Genomic DNA, 23,440 nt, shown 5'->3' on the forward strand with positions numbered 1-23,440 from the left:
TTTCGGGCATGCAACCAGGATATTATTAATTCTTGTTTCGATATTTTGGCTGACGGTCTTACAGCCATTCTCAAGGTGAGTTGTAGCTTGTCCAACTTCTGGACATAGAAAACCATCTCCTCCCCATAGAGGTCTGCCATGTGTTTCTTGACGTATTCCTGCTGGGAAACACATCAGAAGCATTGTTTGAAATCTGTATGTGACGTTGCAGTGTATGAATACTGGGACAATAAAGCAGGCAGATACACACATTGTCTTGAAGACTGAATATACACTGTTACTGTAATAATCCAGCAATCTGTAGGATGTCATTGTGCAAATAATAAAAATAACAGGAACTGAGTAACTCCCTTGGTGTAATTCACAGACATTGAGTGCTCCCTGACTATATACTGATAGTAGGGAGTTACTTACCAAACAAGGAGGAAAAAGGATGCATAAACACATATATTTATAGGGTAAAAGTGGTTCATTTCATAGACCAGATGTACTTTACTTAATTTTTGTAAAAATCATCTCTAATGGTTACTGTTAAAGTTAAAATTTAATTTATGAGGCTAAAAAATTTGGATGAACAAGTTCTTTTTGCACAGTTACATTTTATGCTTTTAATATTTATGTGCATACTAGAATTGCACTCGAATTTTTCCTCCCCATCTGTTCCCACTATTAATCAGCATGGTTTCCCATCAGTCATCACATCACATTGCAGTTCTGTTAAATGTTTTATAGATGGTGACTTCACCATTTGGCAGACATCACTTTTGAAATAAGGTACCTGTGAAGAGATAGTCCTCTGAATCAGTCAAAACTTTTCTCCTATTTTTTATTTTTTATTTTATTGGGATTTTCTTCTATACAAAGGTTTTTCTCCAACATAAAAAACACCAGGATATTATTGCATCTGTTACATAAGATGTTAATTCATCACCTCAAGATGTCTCTCCAGGTGTTTTGATCTTGTTGCTCTGTGCCAATTCTTCCATTGTCAATTGTTATTTTTGGAGCCAGGTGGTCATAGGGCGTCCTGTTCTCTGGTTCCCATTCCAGGATCATTTTCGGTACTCTGGCTTCCTCCATTCTTCTTACATGCCTGTACCATTGTAACTTCCTTCCATCCATCATGTCATGTAGTCTTTCTTATTTCCATTCTTTTTATTATTTCATTGTTTCTTATTTTCTCTTTTTTAGGAATTATTCCTGATCTTCTCCAGTCCATTTCTACTGCTTGCAGTTTTTTTAGATGTTTCATAGTAGTAGTCCAAGTCTCCACTCCATAGATAACTATGCTCTCTAAAATCAATACTAGAGAGCAACATTTCTCTTAACCTGAAAGAAATTGGAAGTTGTTCAGCTAAGCTAGGATATGTGGGCTATATAAGAATGAGTGTGCTTGGTCATGGCACAGACACGTAGCGAGGTGGCGCAGTAGGAAGACATTAAACTCATATTTGAGGGAATAAAGGTTCAGATTTTCATCCAACCATCCAGATGTAGGACTTCTGTGATTTCTCTAACTCTCTTATGGCAAATATTATTGGTTCCTTCAAACTGAAATTGCCAATTTCCTTCCCCAATCAAAGCTTGTGCTCCATCTCTGAGGATTTTATTGTTGATGGGATGTTAAACCCTGTTCCTCCTTCCTTTTATGGCACAGGTGCTGAGTCACAGCAGAAAAATCTGAGTACAGACTTGATTCAAAGGCACCAAAACCTCAGTTTGTTTGATCATACAAACATATATTTCTCTGACAAACAGTCTCCTCTGTGCTTCTTGAAATATATTAGGTACAGCGTTCATTCCATAGGCCTATAGTGAGGTGATCCTCAAAGATGTGGAAAATATCAGAAAAACAAAAGAACTGATGAACTAATGTTCCTTCCTCAAATCCTAAGTAGAGTAGTCCTGAAGGATGAGGAATAATTAAAAATTTTTATACATTTTCATTTACAGATTAATACAAAAATGTGTCACAAACATGTAAATGTTTATACATTAAACTGTATGATAATCCATAGGCTATTCTAGCCAGGTATCATCAAATATTTTGGATAAACAACAAAATGGTTGGTATTCATACAGCCATTAACACTTTGTTTTACATTCTTTCTCATGATAAGTGTTTGAGCTATGTGTGGAATTTCTTCTCTACTATGGTTTTGTGTATTTGTAGTTGCCCACTATGAACAGTCTGGTTACTGTTATGGCTATTTGATATCTCTGCTGAACAAGGCTGTTTCTCAAGTTCAGGATTAAGCTAATTACTTCACTATTTATGATCTCTCTCATGCCCTTCTATATATCCATGTTGGTAACTTGGAGCAGTTTCTGTAAAGACTTCTGTATGTATTTTGTAAATATTTGCACTTTGTAATAATAACTGCAAATTTGTTTCATTATCATATACTGTGATTTAGGCAGTATACAGCTTCACTATGAATTAATAATCAATGCTGGTTTTTTTTTTTTTTTTTTAAATAAAAGGTTGATATCAAGCTTACCAGTTGCTAGCTTAGATTGTCAAACGTTGATAGTCAGTCACTATTATATTTATAATTTATGGCAATGTCAGTGCATAATACTATAATTTGGTAATTTAATAACATTGAAATGAATTATGAATTAGATAGTATATTGGTAGAGTGTTTCTTCAAAAGCAGAAAGTTGTGTACCTGTGAACCTCTTTGTAGATGGATACTGTACCCATCCAAAATACCAGATGAGTAAACTTCATTCTGAAATGTGTATAATATTGATACTTCTGTATCAAAATGTGACTAGACTTCTACAATCATTTATTGTTACAACACTGTGACAACTTACAATCAACTGGGGAATAGCAGTTCTGGAATGGCCCAAAATAACCTTAGACAAAACATTAACCAATGAGTGGTTCACTCCAGTCTTAAGGCAGCTGTGGGAAAGAGAAATAAAAAGAAAGTAAAAAGTCCACAAAACTCCACTGTAAGCAGCTGTTGGCTATGTCACTTATAATTGTGGAACCCATTTCACAAAATGTGTGAGGTCATATTTGAAGATTTTTGAGAGATTGTTGGAATTGGGCTAATAAGAAACCTCAGTGGTGCAAATGCTACAAATTATACAGAATTGGTATTTAGGAGAGTTATTGAAGCTGTGAAAATTCCTGTGGTTTTTTTCTGTAATGGTCATCCAGTAAAACCATACACATAATAACAATGTACAAACAGAAGAAGAAGAAGAAGAAGAAGAAGAAGAAGAAGAAGGAGGAGGAGGACTTCATGTCAAGTGAGCATTACACAGCCACATATATGCTGGCTGTAAAAACTTGTAATGTTGATATTGATGAAGAACAGGAAATCTGGTCCAGTGACATGGATAATTCTCCACTGCAATAAAATCGGTGATGTCCAAGCACATCAGAATGAATATTTCAGAGATATGCACTAAATAGCTTTTGTTATGACGCACAGTCCCTGGAAAACATTATTTCAGAGAAAAGAAAACAATAGAACTTGCTAAACAAGGAAAAAAGTTGTAAAGGGGGGAGAGAAATGAAAATTATCCTAACATGAAAAGAAAGATATGGATAGAGAAATATGAAATAGAACCCTTTTGTTGACGCCCATCTTTGGACAGTCTTATAAAACCATTTCTGTTTGTATGTGAACTCAGTAGTAGTGGGATTCAGATTGCTATCCAGCCATCCAGATGTTTCCTAAAGTTTTTTTAAATGATTTAAGTTGCATGCTGGGGTGATTCCTTGAGGAGGACACAATCTGGTTTCTTCCACATACTTGTCTAATGTGAGCCCGTGTTCAGTTTCTAACAACCTTGTCATCAATGAGATGTTCTTACGAGGGCTATGTCGAAAGTTCTTAGCAGCTCGTAAATCATAAGGCAGAGGACAGTGGGGTTGTTTTCATTCGAAAGAGCGATGTTTTTCGACCTTGGGACGTGCGCGCGCAGCCCACTTTTTTCACAAAGATCGGGCATCTCACCTCTGTGACCTTGGATACACGTCGTACAGTCAATACTTAATGGTACGTGAAAGATTGTCTTCCAGAAGTCATGGCCACATGGAAGTCACAGCAGCCAAAGTCCAAGAGTGGGCACCTTCTGCTGCATCACGACAATGCATCTGCGCACAGGGCTGCCAGAATGATGGACTTTCTGGAGAAGGAAAAAGTGCGAGTGTTACCCCATCCCCCCTGTTCACCTGACCTGGCCCCCCTGTGACTTCTTTCTGTTCCCGAAGACTAAGGAAAAAATTCGAGGGCAGCGGTTTTCATCAGATGAAGAGGCCATTGCAGTGTATGAGAGTGCACTAAGTGACATCCCAAAAGAAGCTTGGACTGACACATTTTATAAGTGGTTTCAGAGAATGGAAAAATGAATACATGCTAATGGAGAGTATTTTGAAAAGTTGTAAACTTTTTTTGAAAATAAATTTTTTTTCGCACATTCTGCTAAAAGCTTTCAGCATAGCCCTCGTCCTTCCTTCAAACATGATCAGAAATCATGTTGATTTCCAATTTTGCCTTATTCCATTTCATATGTTAAATAGTTTCGTTGAAGATAGAATCAATCACATTAAAACTGCTCCTATCACTTGGATTAACATTTGATCAAAGACACTGAAATGAACAGTACTCAAGACTCTCCATCACTTGTGAGTTAAACAGCAATTTTACATCCTGGAGGATATCCTCACCATGGATGTATTGGAATGAAAAGCACATCTGATTGCAATTGTTTATAAAGTAGAAGTTCCACAACTACACTTTATTCTACTTATCTTATGTACTGTACATTGTCTGACAAAAAAAGTGAAGCAGCCATAAGAAGAGGAGGAAATGAACAGAAACATGATGAGTTGAGAAGGTATGTGATGTTAGTGATTAAGAAATCGAGTCAAATGTACTAGGAACTTAGCAATATGAGCTTGCTTATCAGTATGATGTCACACCTCTTCTGGCCCTGATGCATGTACTGATTTGGTTTCGAATAGTGTCACAAAGCTGTTGCAGCCTCTCCTTATCTACATATACATCTACATACATACTCTGCAAGCACGGCGGAGGGTACCACATACCATTATAAGTCATTTCGTTTTCTGTTTCACTCTAATATAACACAAGGGAAAATGACTGTCTATGAGCCTCCATATGAGCCCTGATTTCTTTATCTTGTCTTCATGGTCCTTACGCAAAATGTACATTGGCAGCAGTAGAATTAATCTGCAGGCATCATCAAATGGCAGTTCTTTAAATTTCTGCAACAATGCCTTGAGAAAAGAGTGTCTTTCTCTCTCCATGGATTCCCATTTGAGTTCATGAAGCATTTCTGTAATATTTGCATGCTGATCTGACCTACTGGTAACAAATCGAGCTAAACGCCTCTGAATTGATTCAATGTCTTCCTTTAGTCGAACCTGGGGGGGCTCCCAAACACTTGTGCATTACTCAAGAATGAGTTGCACTAGCATTCTATACACCGTCTTCTTCATAGATGAGCTACACTTTCCCAAAATTCTCCCAATAAAATGAAGTCAAGCATTCGCTTTCGTGATTACGAAACTCACACGCCATTCCATTTCACATCGTATTGCAACATTACGAGTAGATATTTAATCATTTCGACTGTGCAAGCAGCACATTACTATTGCTGTACTTGAACATTACAGATGGTTTTTCCTACTCATCTGCAATAACTGCAGTTATTGCAAGCTGCCATTCATCACACCAGCTAGAAAACCCCTCAAGTCATGTTGTATCCCACTACAGTCATTCAAGGATGACACATTCCTGTACTGCTGTGTCGTCAGCAAACAACTGTAAATTGGTGTTCACTGAGTCTGCGAGATCATTTATGTATATAGAGTATAGGAGCAGTCCTATCACACTTTCCTGGGGAACTCCTGATGAAATCCTTATCTGTGATGAACACTTGCCATTGAGGACAACATAATGGGTTCTATTACTGAAAAAGTCTTCGAGCCACTCATATATCTGGGAACCCAATCCATGTGCTTGGACCTTCGTCAACAGTCTGCACTGAGGCACCATGTCAAACTCTTTTTAGAAATAAGACATCTACCTGTTGCCCTCCGTCCATGGTTTACAGTATATCATGTGACAAAAGGGTGAGCAGTGCTTTCTAAATGCATGCTGATTTGTTGACAGAAGCTTTTCTGTCTCAAGGTAATGTATTATATTAAAACTCGGTATGTGTTCAGGAATTCTGCAACAGACTAATGTTAATGATATTGGTCTGTAATTATGTGGGTCTGTTCTTTTATCTTTCTTCACCTACACTTTTTTTCCAGTCATTTGAGACTTTGTCCTGGATGAGAGATTCGCGATAAGTGGAATCTAAGTAAGGGGCCATTGCCGCAGAGTACTCTCTGTAAAACTAAATTGGTATTCCATCTGGACCTGGTGACTTATTTGTCTTCAACGTTTCAGTTGCTTCTCTACACCATGGGTGCCTATTTCTATCTCCTCCATGCAGGAACCTGTGCAACAGTCAAACGATGGTATGTTTGTATGATCCTCTTGCACGAATGATTTCTTAAATGTGAAATTAAAAACTTCAGCGTTTCTTTTGCAGTCTTCTGTCACCACACCACACTGGTCGATGAGTGATTGCATAGCAGCTTTTCAAACTGATGAGTGCTTTTATGTATGACAAGAATTTTCTTGGGTTCTCAGCAAGAAGTTGTATGCTTCGCACATTGATCTTCTTACGGATGCACAAATTTCTAATAACATTTGCCTGTCAACATTTGTGCATTCCTTTTTTAACTGAGAGTGTAACACTATCTTTCCTCAGCATTTTCTGAATTTGATTATTAAACTGTGGAGGGTCTTTTCCATCATTAATCCCTTTACTTGGCTCATACATCTCCAGAGTGTGATTAACAGTTAGTTTAAACTCTGACCATAATTCCTCTCTGTCCATCATATTGGAAGTAAATGATGTCCATTCATTACGTAAGTCAAATTCTAACAACTGCTTATCTGCTTTATCTGGCATAAATACTCTTCTAACCTTCTTGATGGATTTATCAACTTTAGTAACCATTGTCACTATGATGATGCCATGATCATTAATACATGTCAGTAAGGTCAGGCCTATTTGTAGCTAAAAGGTCTAAAATATTTCCATTGTGTGTAGGCTGTTGAACTAGTTCTTCAGTTTTTCGGAAAAGTGTGCAAAAGTACTTCACAAGAATGTCTGTCCGTACAACCTGCAGTGAACCAATAGATGTTCCAGTCCATACTTGGTAGATTAAAGTCGCCTCCAACTAATATTTAATGATCTGGGAATTTCCACACTGTTGGGCAAAGACTTTCCTTGAATGATTCTGCAACTGTTATGGCGGAATCAGGTGGCCAGTAAAAACACCCAGTAATTAACTTTAGTTGACCTAGGCCTGCTGCTCATGTCCAGATAACATCATAGTCAGGCTCAATTTTGACCTCAATAGACAAAATATTTTTATGCTTATCCATTACGGATATTTTAGAACCGTGACTGTATATTAATGTAAATAAATTATACACAACTGCAACCAGTCACTTTTTCATTAATAATGCTTTATTACATTAACCGGTTTTCGAACCCTTTCAGGTTCATCTTCAGATGATTTCGGCAGAATCCGGGAAGTTACATCATTACTGGTAGTAGCATAATGCTGGGTGCTGGTTTGCGACAGTATAGGCGGCTTTTTTCGTATCTATCTGCCTCCATTTTGATGTCCAGAACACTTTCACACGAACTATATTAGTTCACACTTTAACAGTGACACTTTACCAGCATCCAGCATGCGCTTTACAACTGTTGAGCAACAGTTGTAAAGCGCATGCTGGATGCTGGTAAAGTGTCACTGTTAAAGTGTGAACTAATATAGTTCGTGTGAAAGTGTTCTGGACATCAAAATGGAGGCAGATAGATACGAAAAAAGCCGCCTATACTGTCGCAAACCAGCACCCAGCATTATGCTACTACCAGTAATGATGTAACTTCCCGGATTCTGCCGAAATCATCTGAAGATGAACCTGAAAGGGTTCGAAAACCGGTTAATGTAATAAAGCATTATTAATGAAAAAGTGACTGGTTGCAGTTGTGTATAATTTATTTACAAAATATTTTTGTTGACAGCAATGGACATTCCCCTGTGTAATGTGTCTAATCTGTCTTTTTGATGTTTTTTCCATGCCTCGCTAAATATTTTAGAATTTTCTACTTTGGGTTTCAGCTGTTCTCAGGTCCGAGAATAATTTGAACGCAACAACTTTACTGGGGGATAGCAAGTGCCGGAACTTTGTTACAAATACAGGGTTATTCTAAATGATGGATTTCATCATGTTTCATATCGATTTAATAAATTTAATAATTTATAATTAAACAGTTTTTAATAATTATTTAATAATTAGAAATGTGATAAATGTTATAAATATTCATTGTGGCCACCATTGGCTGTACAGCCAACATGTCCAACACATGCGAAAGCGTATGTGCTGTTACTGAGTGCGCGGCAGTAGAGATTCTGTTCCGCATATCATTCAGAGTGGTTGGTAGAGGCGGGTAATAAATAGCTTCCTTCACATGACCCCATAAGAAATAGTTGCAGGGTGTGAGATCAGGAGATCATGGTGGCCAGAAGTTCAGAGCCAGGTCATGAAGTCCCCTGCAACCGATCCAGCACTGAGGAAGGGAGTCATTCAAAAACCTTGTGCATAATGGTGCCAGTGGGGTGGAGCTCCATTTTGTTGGAATTAAAGTCCTGGGAATCTTCCATAACTTGAGGGAGCAGCCATTGTGCCAACATGTCCAGGTACGTGATTCCCAGTACAGTTCTTTCCGCAAAGAAAAATGGTCCACAAACCTTTGTACAGGATACGTCACAGAACACATTAATCTTCAGCGAGTCTCTTTCGTGTTGCAATGATGAATGTGGATTTTCCAAACCTCATATGCGACAATTGTGACTGTTGACTTTTCCACTAAAATGGAAAATCACTTCATTGCTAGAAATTACACACCGTAGAAATGTGTCATCCTCCATCTTTGCTAGTACATAACAACAAAATTCGAGACACTTCTCTTTGTCATTGGGGTTGAGAGCCTGCACAAGTTGTAATCGGTAGGGCTTGTACAGCAAACGCCATCTCAGAACTTTCCATACTGTTGGTTGGGGTATTCCAAGTTCTCGACTGGCTCTATTGGTAGACTTACTGGGACTGCGCAGAAAACTTTCTTGAATCCGACAGACATCATCTTGTTACACACGCGGTCGACCGGTGCTCTTTCCTCTGCAAACACTCCCAGTCTGTTTAAATTGCTCAAACCAGTGGCCAATGCTTTTGCAAGTTGGTGGTTGAATACCAAATTTGGAACGAAATGCCCGGTGCACTACAATTTGTGACTCACTTCTCGCGAACTCAAGAACACAAGAAACCTTGTGCTCCAAAGTCGCCATCTCACTCACAGCTGACAGTGAAATGGAATGACGGTCCTATTGCTGTGCAAACTCTACCGGCCGCTTCTGAAATCATCACCGCCCGCCCACCAAAAACTTTGAAGCAGGGTATCTGTAACAGACCGTTGTGCTATCAGAGTTCCCTCAATCACTAACAGCTGTGACCTGAAGTCATATGCAATGGCTCCCCACACAACACCACCAGCAGTAACACCACTGTGCCTCTCCATAACATTGGAAGAATCAGATCTCTCACCAGGTCACTGCTGTAATTGCCATCATCTGGGGTAGTGAAGAACAGAAATTCATTAGTGAACACAATGTTTTGCCATTCGTTAGCAGTCCATGCATCCTGATCTTGACACCACTCCAAATGCTGCCATTTTTGTTGTGGTGTTAATGACAGCCTACACATGAGACAGTAATTCTGTAGTCTGGATGCACTTAATCTCCAACCAATGGTGCGGGATGCCAAAATGTTGTGGGGACTTTATTACTTGTTCTCAGATTACTTGTTCTCAGATGACAGGCACAGATGTGAAGGGGTTATGATGTGCTTGGTGCACAATACAGCAATCCTCCCCTTTGGTGGTATGGCATGGTCAACCAGAACCTTGGCAATGAGTATGCCTGCACTCACATTCTTGTGCAGTTCAACGTAGGCCCACTGTCACTTCGGAATGCCCCACAAATCATTATGTTGTACAATTTGACCAGCTGGCCAAATGGAGACCCACAATGAGGCTCCTGTGAAACTCTTGTCTGGTGCTGCTAACGCTTTCTCTCACAAGTACAAAGCATCTCTGTGTCCTTCATAGTGACCACTCAACATCTGACACTGTTCAGTGCCCCCTATATACTCTACCTGTCCTGGTAACAACACTAAATATTAACAGCACCAATACATTAAGTTGGCTGTTATACTTATCACCGAGAATTGCCAGTCTCATAGTTTACATACCCACTGATAGTGTGTGCGTGTATGAAGTTACAGTGGCATCCAACTGTGTCTCCTGGATGTTTAACTTTTTTTGTCTCGCAGTGTATCTATATTTCATTCTTTGTGTGGACATATGCACTATTCCGAATGGTTTTGTAGATAGAACACATTAAATGTACACTGTTGTTTGTGTTCGGTATCACTCAAACATTGTCATTCTTTACAGCATACTACAGTCGTATAGAGGAAGTTGGGTGAACAATTTAATACAGGGCACTTGTGTCTTATCAACTACCTCAACTTGGCCTACATACACTGCCTATGCTACAGTGCTTTTGCATCACACGAGATTGTCAACATTCTCGTGCTCTCTTCACACAATCTATTAATCCTAGAGAAAAATGAACAGCATATTTTTGTAGGAAACTTGATGTAGTTTAATTTTGTACTGCCACTCGTTTTCACTGGAGGATGAGCTTTTCGAGTTATTCGAGGGAAACCTGGAAGTGATATTAAATGTGTAGCATCTTGGAAACTATTTGGAATAGGGCATTTGTCCATGTGAAGTTTTTTGTGCAGAATTACTATCACCTCACAAACTGTGTACCTTTCCTCCTGACACACACACACACACACACACACACACACACACACACACACACACAGAATGAAAGCTGCGGAACTTCTATTTTCCAAGACAAATACTTCACGAGTTACTGACCCACAAATAGAATTCTTCAAAAAGAATGGAAAAGATTATGTGAAATTCAGTATAACATTCACTTTTGACATAATGGGAAAATTTTGCGATGCACAGTTTTAGTCACTTTCTAGAGATAATTAAACAGCTGGTGTTCAGTCGCTTTTGCTGATCTGTAAATTTGGACAAAGGGTGTGATGCATGCTGTAAGTGATCCTGAAGAGCAGCACATAGCAGCTGCTGTGTGGATATTTTTTCCTGAACTAGGATCAACTTTCATGAAGAACTGTGCTTTTCATGACTAACATCCTCATTTTATAGAAAAGGCAAAAAATCAATAAATGTAGCACTGAATTCTTAGTTTGGTGTGGCTTTTAGACACTGGCACCAAAGTTTATTCCATCTGTCATTTGGATGGAAAATTCAAGTTTAATAGACAATTTTCAAAATGATGGGTATCTATGCCCACATTGCCTTTTGAGTTCAATAATGTAATAACTTCTTCAGCAATTGTATGTGGCAGTATGTCAGTGATAACTTTCTAAAAGACATTTCCTGTACCAACAGAAACTGTAATAATTTATCTGATGGTATGTGTGTCCACTAATTAGAGGATGATATAAATACCGGACAGTATCTGTATGCATTAGTTGCCTCTCTTTGTCATCTTCTCATCAAGTTTCTATCTCTACCTTCGTCGCATCTGGCTGCTAATTTGCTAATTGTAAAGGAAAAACTAGCAGGTAGCATTTTCTAATTGACCTTTAAGAATGTAGATTAATTTTTTAGTTCACTTTTTATGTATGAGGCATGATCCTTTTTCTAAATAAATATACAGTGAAAGATGATTTCTAATACACTCTGTAAGAGAACATTCTATCTCAGAAACTAAAGTCTAAGGGACTAGGTAGTGGTACCATGAATATACTGAGAGTTTGGCCATTATATATTCAGTACATACAAATCAAATTGTAACTAAAGTTATCCTTCAGGCACCAGAGATCTGCACCAAGAAACTCAGAGGCAGTAAGTATGAGGGTGATCTCATCATGACTTCCTGTCCTCTCCTTCCACCATCTGTCTGTACTTTTCTTTTTATGACTCACAAGTGATCACCCAAATTCAAACTTATCTGATGTATAACTTTTTATATATTTCTATTGGCTGCATCAGAATCTTCACACTTCGTAATTTTCACATACATTACATTATGTTTCAAATTCACAGTTTTAGTCAAATACTAAAGATAGTAAAACATCAGCTGATGATCTAATGAGCTCTGAAATATATTTTTTACAGCACAGCTTTTGTACTCTGATCAGAAGTGTTTGCTGTTCAACTGCAACTCAGCTGAAGGAATTTGTTGATCTAATCTACCCAGTAATAACAACAATGCTCAAGAAGTGTGCTGATCGAAATCGGCGTGCGAGCCAGTTGAGTGCTGAAGCTCTGGCGGAAATATCTGAGAGAGAAATAGGAAATCCATTCAAGATGAGAAACACTAGCATTCAAAGATTGATGGGTCTTGAAGTTGTTCTCAGTTGCATTCTTGAGCCATTCACTGTAGACAGTGTCTCCTGGCAGTGGTTAGGTGGAAGGCTGCTGATGTTGAAAACAATGTTTCACCTGTTCCCTGATGAGTTTCATCTAGGACAAAGGACTGATGATGGTGACAGACTTAATAAATTTAGAAGACTGATTTCTGTTGTAGACTTTTCAGTAAAAGCATTACGCAGTCCTCATAGAACAGTGAAAAAAATAGCAAAAGATGTTTTTTTGTTGTCTTCGAGCTTGAGTATCAAAGAAAATGGTGTACTGAATCATGTCTTAGAAATGTTAGCACCCCTGGATATAAGCTTGCAAGTAACATTGAAAAAACATCTGTTGGATGTAGCTCAATTTCACAGTCAAGCTTCCTGTGAGAATGAGAATGGGAGTGCAAAATCTGTAACTCAAATTCACTTGAGGAATGTGGCTCAGAGCAACATGAGAAATAGAACAGGAGCAGTAAATTCAGTTCCTCTAAGTGAATCTAAACAATTAACCAATATGGTTGCAACTAAGATGCAAGACCTTGAACTTAAAAACTTGAAAAAATGTAAGTCTTTGAAGCATTTTTCAGAATCAAATCCTGTTTCATCCTTTTCACCCACAAATAAATGGATGAATTCTCTTTCAAAAGCATCAAATTTGGTTTTAATAAACAAGAAAGAGGAAAATGTGACAAGTAAAGATAAAGTTTCTCAAAACTTCACAGAAACTTGTAATGAGGAACACTTTAGCATGGTACCTGATTCTAGTCAGGGATCAGACGTACAAACTTTTACACATACGTGTGAAAGTGAGTCTCTGTTGTCGTCAGCACAAAATATGAGCTGTACTCTCAATATTTCCTGTCAGGACTTGGGTCATGTGGAAGCAAATAAGGATAAGCCTTGTACTTCTGTGTTTAGTACAAGGACAGCTGGTGATGGAAGTGATGTACAGTACTCTGTAGAAACAGAAGGCACAGCACCTGATTTCTACTGCAGATTGGTATCTGAGGTTAGTTGTTTTACAATAATGATAAAAAAATTCTGTTTGTGTTGATGATTATTTGTGTGTATGTGATTTTATAAATAATTGCATAATGCTTTAGACATTTGTGACACGCACATCATTTTAATGTTTTATAATATTGGAAGGTATGAGCTTGTCATCTTACATTGGTCAATTAGATGTGCACAGTACTATATGGAGGTATAGATCAGTAAATTCATGGTTTGTCATATTAGGAAGTGCTGTATACTGTTGAAGGTATCATGAAATGGTCATTTTCGTTAAAGTTTTAGCAATTCTTTAATTGGAAGATAGGCAGAAAGTAGAGCGAGATCATATAAATAAGAGAAGTTAGCTACAGAGCAGGTCATTGTTAATTAGTTAGTTAGACAGATAGGTGATTCAAGAACTGAAGCTGGTACAAAAAAAGTAAAAAACATGTTGTGAATAAGACTTTAACCCAAGCATATTATGTTACGAGCTGTGCTTTTATTCCAGTGTTATTGTAGTTGACATGTGTTGTGCTCATAGTTGATACAAGGTGGTGTAGAACATTACAAACATTTAATAAATGAATAAAGCATCAGTACGTTATGTACTCAGTATGTTCATATGGGGTGTCTCAAGAAAACACTGTCAAGCTATAGAAGCAGGTTCCTTACACTAAAACAAGAAAACAATGTCTATGGGCTCTGAAATGCATACCTAAATACCTATGAGCATGTGCTCATCTTTGATACATCTCTTCTACTGCAAAGACTGTGCTTTCCACATTTTGGGAGGAGGTAGTGTGGACCAAACCAATAAAAAAAATGTGCACTTAACATGGGTCTAAAATGCATGCTTTAAGACCTATGAGTAACGTCCAGAAAAATTTGCATTTTGTGATAAATGCAAAATAGATGTGAATTCTGCCTCAAAATGTGAAAACTCAAAATTACTTAATAGACGGTGTTTCGTAACAAATTGTACCCAGATGAGCTATTTATCAGAGATAGTTTGAAATAGCTTTGCAAACAATTTTGAAAATGTAAACAATTACTGGCAGTGTGGCAAAGCCCAATTTGGAACAACATAGTACTCAGCCATGTGACCTAGCATTTTATAAGAAAGAAACTCGTACATTTTTTTGTTAGCTAAAGCTCAAAGGATAGTTTAACGCAAACAGTTTTAATGTGACAAATTAGGTGGCAGATGGTTTGCACTGATGTCACCAGATACCGCTAGAGGTCGAACCTGAACTACGTCGTTAACAATCTCTGCTAACTTCAACAAGCAACTTTGTGGTTGCTTTGTGTTGTGCATTGCTCATTGTTTTCCTTTTTTATTTTGAAATAAGTGAAGCGACTAATCCAGGTCCATCATGGATTTCGATTACGATCCTTAGTACACAACAAGAGATCGGCAATCCATGAGACAATGTGTCAGTTCTGCTTTAGGCAGCTGCCCAGCGAAATGGAGATGGAGTATGTTTCCTGGCACTGCTCCTTCCCTTCTGGTGGTCAAAATTCTAGTCTCTTTATGGTCATAGCCATCTGTGACTATAACCTGTAGTGCCCTCCCTTTGAACTATAGCGATCGGAAAACGAAGTTTGTAATGTTCTTCGAGAGCATTGAAATTCTTCCCCTAGCATTAAAATTGAGTTGCCATACCTTCAGTTCTACTTCTACGCTAAGTGCCTTGTCAGTTCTATCTGTAGCACTGTCAAGCATGAGTTGCAGGGCTATGAATGCCCACGAAAGGTTGGAGTTTTTGCAAAAGCAAGCATTCCAGTCAAACAGTTCCCTATCAGCACTTTTTTCACAGTCACTTTCAAAGAACTAATAATTTGTTTGTCTTCACTCATGTAGTGTGACAACCTTTTTAATTTGTCTGTTTAATCATTTACAAACAAAGAATATAGATCCCAATTTTAACAAAAACAGATGCGAATTTTGCCAAAAATAGATGCTACATTTTCTGACCCTTGCTATGAGCATTTGTTCATCTTTGCTAGTGTGAAACACATCTCTTACACTGAACGTGTGCTCATTAGCTCTCAAGTTATGCATTTTAGAGGCCATGTTTACTACACTTTTTTTTTCTTGTTTTGGTGTAAGGAACCTGTCCCTAAGTTCGTCGTTTTTATACATCCTGTATAAATCATTGAATTGTCTGTATAGTATTGTTGATCATGTGCTAGCAGTTTCAATCACTGCATATCAATAGCATCATGCTAGTACATAGTTGTCTCACTACAAGTCCTCCGAGGTCTGGTGGAGCTCAGAGTGTGGCATCTTAAAAATACATGTGGATGGATACATTTCCATGCTGTGAGTAGAAGCAAAGACAGCATCTTTGGGTTGCTTCTGTAGAGCCACCCATAGGAAAATGACAAGCCCCAGAGAGAGTGTGGCTCATGGAAGCACTCAGGTGGCCTGTTTAAATGCACCCTCATCCATGGAGATGCGAGTAGCACATGGCGCACTATGCGGTCAACAAAGGTACCATTGATACCACATTCCTTCCCCTCAAAACTGTACACTGTCCTCACATAGTGTGAGTGTGGTGATGACATGGGTAAGGTCTGTGCTGTGGTGCAGCGGATAGAGTTGGATGTGGCATGATTGCAGACATCACCAGTCAACCCATGTCTCAACATTCACCTTGTGAACCACCAGGAACTTCTGCCAAAAAACTGGAGGTAGGATGGTCATGTTAGTACAGTAGTGGTACTGCTGTGGACACCAAAGACTGTGAATCTGATAGAGGCTGGATGTCTGACTGACATTGCTGTGAATAGCAATGGATGCAATTGATGCAGCAGCTATTTAGGCAGGCAGGGGTCACTCTCCATGGCAGAGTTATCCGTTGACCCATGTGCCTTTATGTCAGGCACTGGCAAAGGCTGCTCAGAGGCAGCTGTCTGTTTTGCAGGTAACAATTTCGAAAAACGAAAATCTACAACAGGGCCACAACAATCATAAAAACAAAGCTGGTTTTGGTGCTTTTGATGGGTGCCTGTTTTGCCATGTTGCCTTAGTGACAATGCCGGATTCCCAGTTGTGAATCTTGTAATGGATACAATAGAAAACTTTGTCTTTCATGTGGAACTTGGTTGCGAAGTTGGCATTCAAGCAGGATGTCAAGGGTAAAATAGATGCAACTAAGTGCAGTGAAGATGACCATGTAACAATTCTGCTGGTGAAGTGCCCTATAAAGGCAGAGTGTGATAGTTGCTGAGAAATAACAACAAAGCATTTTCCCTCAAGTCCAAAGCACAAAGTTTGGACAGCTGAGCCTTCAAAGTTTGAATGAAACATTCGGACTCACTCTTTGGTTGAAGAGAGAACAGAACCATTCGAATATGTTGACTCACACTGTGCTGGAAAATTTGTTGAAATTCCAAAAAAGAAAACTGCAGACTATTGTCCAAAATGAACGTTTGAGGTGAACCTTCTAAACAAAAGACAGAAGCAAATGCTTGATAGTGCTAACACAATTGTCGATTTCGTTGGAATGACCAAATGATATCTACTATATGCATGGATGAAAATTAGGCCCTGTGTGTTCCAAAACGGACCAGCAAAATCAGTAGAGATGGATTGCCAAGTTCCATGAGGTCGAAAGCAATTGAAAAATTCGTGCTGTGAGGCTGCCTGGTTGTCCGCACATATGTGGCAGTGGGCAGTCATCTGATCAGTCTGCTTATGAAGACTGAGGCACATACAATGCTGGCATGCTAGCTGCTTAGTTTTAATGATTCCCCATTGTCCTCTTTGTAAAAGTTCCAAAAATTTTGTTTCAGAGATATGGGAATCAGGATTATATTTGTTCATTAGGAGTATGCAATAAAATTACTCCATTCTGAAGAGGAAGGCGGTTGCATTGAGCATGGTATTTTCATTGTACTGCACATGAAATTGATTTCAGATTATGAGACCCACCCATCTGAATGTAGTACTTGAGCAATTGTAGTGATTGATCCTGTTCAGTCGAGAAACAGTGGGAACAGCGTGCAGTGCGTGCAAATCAGAATGAACAATCTGAAGAAATTTCTTATGCGTCGAAATCTCAATTATTTCCCATAGATAAAGAAGTTGCAATGTTGGTCATTAGCTCTTTTATATTACTAATTTTAAAATTCTTTAATGCCTTATGACTCAACATGTAAACACAGACAGAGTGTCTGTGTTTACATGTTGAGTCATAAGGCATTAAAGAATTTAATACTGGTAATACAAAAGAGCTAATGACCAACATTGCAACTTCTTTGCTCTATAACCAGGCACATTTTTCATAGAAAATGAGCAATCAATGGCTTATGATCAGTCATGAGAAAAAAAATTTCTGCCATACGTAGGTGTTGATAAAATTTTGTGAGGCTCTGTATGATGGCTAAGGTTTCCTTTTCCAGACAACTGTAGTTGACGTGGCCCTTGTTCAGCGTCTTGCACACAAATGCTATGGGGCTTTCATTGTTTCTGTAGTGTCCTGTGGTCGGCAGAAAAGAACTAACAATCACGTTTGATCACACTTTATTATAACTGAAAATGCCTTCTTGGTGTGCACTAATTTCCAAAACAAGAGCAACATTAAGCACAACAATTTTTGTGGTGGCAAAAACCAGATAAGAGTGCAAGACAGTGAAAAGAAAGTAATAACCAAATTACTACTCTACACAATTACAAAGATACAACATTCTACTGAATGCTGTGGCGAGTGTCTACTATGCTAGAGCCAGCGTAGGTATTGGCTGGAGCTGTCCTAGCTGTAGGTACACACTGCCGGTCTGACTCTGCTGGCATGCTTATAATGCTGATTGTTCCAATTGGTGGATCATTGACACATGGCTTTTCATGAAGTAGTTCCATGTTTATGCGGAAAGTCTGTTGGTGTTTACATCCACTGGCAATGTTTTGATCTGAGCTCTGGAAGGGAGGTCGGCAGCCCACCTTGCTTCTCTGTTGTGCGGGCCCTCTATCTGCTATGGGGCCACTACGACAGTTTACAACCTTGTGAGATAAAACTGCCTCTATTCCGTGGGATGATGCATCAACTGCAAGTACTACCATTTTCTGTGGATCGTAATGAATAAGACCTGGGTGACCAGACAGTGCATTTTTCGACCTTTTAAATTATCATTCGCATTCTTCGGTCGATTGGAAATGAACATTTATATTTTGGGTGTGATGCAAGGGTGCAACAATTTGTGCTACATGCGGAATGAATTTAATGTAATAAGTAAGTTTTCCAAGAACCGATTGTCATTCCCATACATTTTTAGAAGACAATCTCCGGATGGCCGCCAAATGCTTAGTCGAGGGACAAGTGCCATGGATGCCAATGAGGTGTCCCAGATATCAAGATTGGTATTGAGAAATGAACATTTCTGCAGATTTCGCATAAGTCCTGAAACAGATTCTAAATTTGTGAGAGGGTGCTCCACTGCTTGTCCCAAAATAATGATGACAACTAAATAATTTGAACAGGATGGCATTTTTGATGTCACTTGTTCAAGAAAGCATTGAAACAGTCCCAGAGTAGATGCACTTCTGAAGGGAACATGCTGATATTAATACAAACTGTCATGCTTGTTGACCACCACACACTTTTTGATTGTTGTTGCCATGTCCAGGGGAAGTTGAAGATAAACATAAGCTCAGTCAACTTTGAAAAAGAATTGTCCACCTGGTAGGTGATCTATAAGCTCCTCTATACATGCAAGCTGGAAAGAATCAATAACTGTTCGAGTGCTAACTGTGACTTTAAAGTCTGCACAAAGTCTGATTTTTCCCATTCGATTTTCAAGTGATAGATAGAGGAGATGCCCATTGACTTACTAAAATGGATTTGAAAAAACAGATTTGTTCTAGTCTCTTGAGTTCAGAAACAACTTCACCGTGAATGGCATGAGACACTGGACGTGCTCAGTGGAACTTTGTTTGATCTCTGTGCTTGAGCATAATGTGCACTTGGAAATCCTTTGCACATCCCAATGTGACATTGAATAAATGTCCATATTTTTCACGCAATTGATTAATGATGGCATGAGAAACTTAAGTATAGATAGCATGCGTATTGTCCTGAATATCCAAACCTAATAAATCAAATGCATCCATACCAAAAATTTTGGGGCTTGAGCATGAATGGACTATGGTGAATGGCACTAATGTAGTTGTATCTTTGTCTCTTGTGAGGTGCAGATGGGATTTCTGAAGCCTGATGTGTCCCAATTGCTCATATGTATTCTGATTAAGTAATGTAACTGAAGCACCTTTGTCTAACTGAAACAGTATAATTTGATTGCAAATATCTAAAGAGATGAACAGTTTGTGGTTAAATGTAATTGTGAAGACTGCCTTCGTGTTGTTTGTGAATGATGGAGGGTTTTTCTGCTAGTCTGTTTGGGGATATCTAATTTGAATGAACAAAACTTTTCACTGTATGTGTAGCTCTGTGATTTTTGCAGTTGCGTACGGATTCTGTGAGTATTGTCAGGAGGGGTGGGTGAGGATTCAGAATGTGATATCACACTTATATTAATTTTCTCAGTTTTAGATTTATGTGTAAAAGAGTTTACGATTCTTTTGCTGGCATACTTGCTGTGGGGGTCCTGATTTACAGCAGTGTCAGCATTCTGCTTGACAGAAAAAGCAGTGTTTAACATTTGTATTTGCTGGCTCTGAAACTGAATGAATTCAATAAGTTGTGGCTCTCCCATGGTTGCCATTTTATACAGAAAAGTACACACACTCAAAATAATAAAAGAAATTAAGTTAGTTTGCTGACACCGCCTTGCATCTCATCCTAGTTTCGAGAAACGTCTGTTGTGTCTGTAGTTGATATGTGGAGACATAAAACATTACAGACATTTAATAAATTTATAAAACATTGATACTTTATGTACACTGAGTACAAAGTAAAGTATGTTATGTATACTTTAGATTTCTTGGTTGTCTGTTCCACACTGGTTCTCATATATCAAACACTTAATTGCCTGTACAATAATGATCACATGGTAACAGTTTCAACCACTATCAGTAGTGTCATGCTAGTATGTAGTTGTCTTACTGCAAGTCTTCCAATATCAGGACAGAACTCAGAGAGCTGCATCATAAAAAGACACATGGATGAGTACATTTCTATGCATTGAGCAGAAGCAAAGACAGTGTCTTCTGGTGGTGTTCATAGCACCAGCCATAGGAAGACAGCGAGCCCTGGAGTGAGTGCGACTCACAGTATCGCATTTACAGCCTGTTTAAATGTATTTTGTTCAGCTGAGATGTGAGTGGCGCACTGTGTGGGGTTGATGAAGACACTGTCAATACCACAACATATATAAGCGTAACGCAAATATTCTTCTCCAAATTATTATTCAGTGCATCGTTGTTGGTGCTTGGTACAGCTGTCAAGAAGGAATTAATATGTGTGTGTGTGTGTGTGTGTGTGTGTGTGTGTGTGTGTGTTTACCTTTGCACAAATGTATGTATAGTTGGAAATGATATTGAAAGCACTATTGCTTAAGAGCAAAAACCTGTCAATTTAATATAATCTTAATGAATTTATGTTTAGGTTTATACAGTTTACGGCAGCATGAAACCATGTGTCACGTGTCTAACAAAAACTATTTGTCATAGTGCCTTGGAGTAGGACCTGGAATAAACAGAGGTGATGGTATTGTAAGGAATATTGTAATATAGAAATGTATTGTACTATAACACACTAAATCATAACCTGATAAAATCTTATGAAAGGCATGATGAAATTTATATCCAATACATTTTGTAAGAAATTGTATAGACTGTGCAGTAGTGAGGAATAACTGGTGGTGAATAGTCTATAGGCCAGTGTTGAAAGACATACAAAGGGATAATGGAAATCACTTAATGTAGCTGTGGAAAGAGAATGAGGACTAGTAGATGAGGTAGAAAATCAGACTGCTGTGACTGCTTTGAAACTTGAGTATCTCTCATTATGCATTGTACCCCAGAATAATGTGGCCAGTGGGCTTGGGTTGCAGTCTACTCTTAAGGAAAATCAAATCAAGAGTCAATGAATAAATTGCATAAAAGACTAGTGAACAAGTTTTGATGTATTTAAGGTGTGTGTCATGGACTCATGAACTAACTCAGCCTTCATGAGAGTCAGTACCCAAGCCCTCAAGTGTCTTCAGCAATCATTTCATAACACCCACATCATCTGTTCAACAAATGTCAAAGCTGATGTTTGCATTATGTGGAATACAATAATGTGGGGGTTCTGTTCGATTTCTCATGTTACACATTTATGCACATAATTCATGCATGTTAAAACACGTGGACATTTTATGTAGAATGTCTGTATATTTCTGCATTGTGCTATATCATTTGAGGAATTATTGTGGCCTGCATGGTTTTCCTCTTTGCTTCCAAGCACTGCATCAAATTGTCTCCAGCAGTTTTGTTAGTACAAGGTCCTATGTATCTGCAACATCCTCAAAAAACATTGAGTAGACTATATGGTGTCACTGTGCCATTTATCATATTTGTTTGCCACTTGAATGTCGAATACTTACCACAGTATTTATAGGTCTCTATTTTGTCCAGCATTATAAAGATTTTGCACATTAAATCTGTACTGTTATTGAAGCACTAGTGTTATTTGATACGTTTTCTGTTGACATAATGTACATACTGTATCTCATGCTGTAGAATGCACTTCATTCAGCTTTGTATGTTGTTCTCCAAGTAGTCAAGGAATTCCTTATCTGTTCTTCCAAAACGCTCATTGTCCTGGTACGGCATGAATATTCTTATTGCCCTTTCAGAAAAGAAATACAGGAGTTTCTGTGTGTTTCCTGTAAACAAACATAAGGCAAAGAATCTGGACTTCACAATAATGTAGGAGAAAATGTTATTTAAATCTACTTTTGAAAAGGAGGTAAGTTAGTGTTCATTTGAAAAATGCCTGTGAACAAATTTCAATGGAAAAACTACAAACTCCAGATCTGTGAAAATCAGTATTCATCCTGTAAATGGTGTAAACGGTGCTGTCAACCCAAGACATGTGTTTCAATTTCTTCCTTCACTTGCAGGTAACCTGGCATCACTTAAACACACATTCTTACATAGAAGGTATTAACTGGAAGAGAGGCCCAGCTCTTGGCACGGGAGCATATAGCACCTGTTTTCAAGCTAGAGATACAATGTCTGGGGGCATAATGGCTGTAAAACAGGTCGGTATATTACCAGTTAATCTTTGGGAAGTTTTACATTAATTTCTATAATTTTTTATAATACTTAGGGATAAATATCCAAGTGCTGTTTTGATAAAAGCCAAAATTAAAAATTGAAATACATATTACATGTAATGTACAGTAGTTCTTCTTTCCTTATCTTTTCCCCAATGGAACAATTGCTGGCAATGTTTAGACTTTGAAGATGGTGTGTGTGTGTGTGTGTGTGTGTGTGTGTTTGTGTTTGTGTTTGTGTGAGGTGAGAGAGAGAGAGAGAGAGAGAGAGGACCAACTGATTTTGTGCACCAATTTTTCTTTTCTGTGGATGACATTTGGGTCCACTACGAAACATACCAGAATTGAGATGGCTATCATAGCAATGGGTGGGAACCAAAAATGAAAAAGTTGACTTTTTCTGCTGCAAAGGTTATGATCAGTGTTTTCTGGGATGCAAAAGGGATTCTTCTTATTGATTGCCTTACAAAAGGAGGATAATAGGTTTTACTTACAAATACTTCTGGACTAACTGAGTTAAAAAAATACAAGAGAAAGGGCCTAGACTGCAATTGTAAAAATCATTCATCAAGCCACTGCCCAGC

The 23,440-nt window shown here is 38.4% G+C and overlaps 1 protein-coding gene across 2 annotated transcripts in view; it reads left to right on the forward strand.

Moving 5' to 3' along the window:
* LOC124721814 (mitogen-activated protein kinase kinase kinase 1-like) overlaps positions 1-23,440 on the forward strand; it is a 178,522-nt gene that overhangs the window by 135,485 nt on the left and 19,597 nt on the right. For both annotated transcript variants that reach the window (XM_047246935.1, XM_047246934.1), the window contains 2 exons: positions 12,406-13,650; positions 22,701-22,841. In XM_047246935.1, coding sequence (XP_047102891.1) covers positions 12,406-13,650; positions 22,701-22,841 — 1,386 coding nt within the window. The remainder of the gene's footprint in view (positions 1-12,405; positions 13,651-22,700; positions 22,842-23,440) is intronic.

Source organism: Schistocerca piceifrons, chromosome X (genome assembly GCF_021461385.2).
Source record: "Schistocerca piceifrons isolate TAMUIC-IGC-003096 chromosome X, iqSchPice1.1, whole genome shotgun sequence".
NCBI lineage: Eukaryota > Metazoa > Arthropoda > Insecta > Orthoptera > Acrididae > Schistocerca > Schistocerca piceifrons.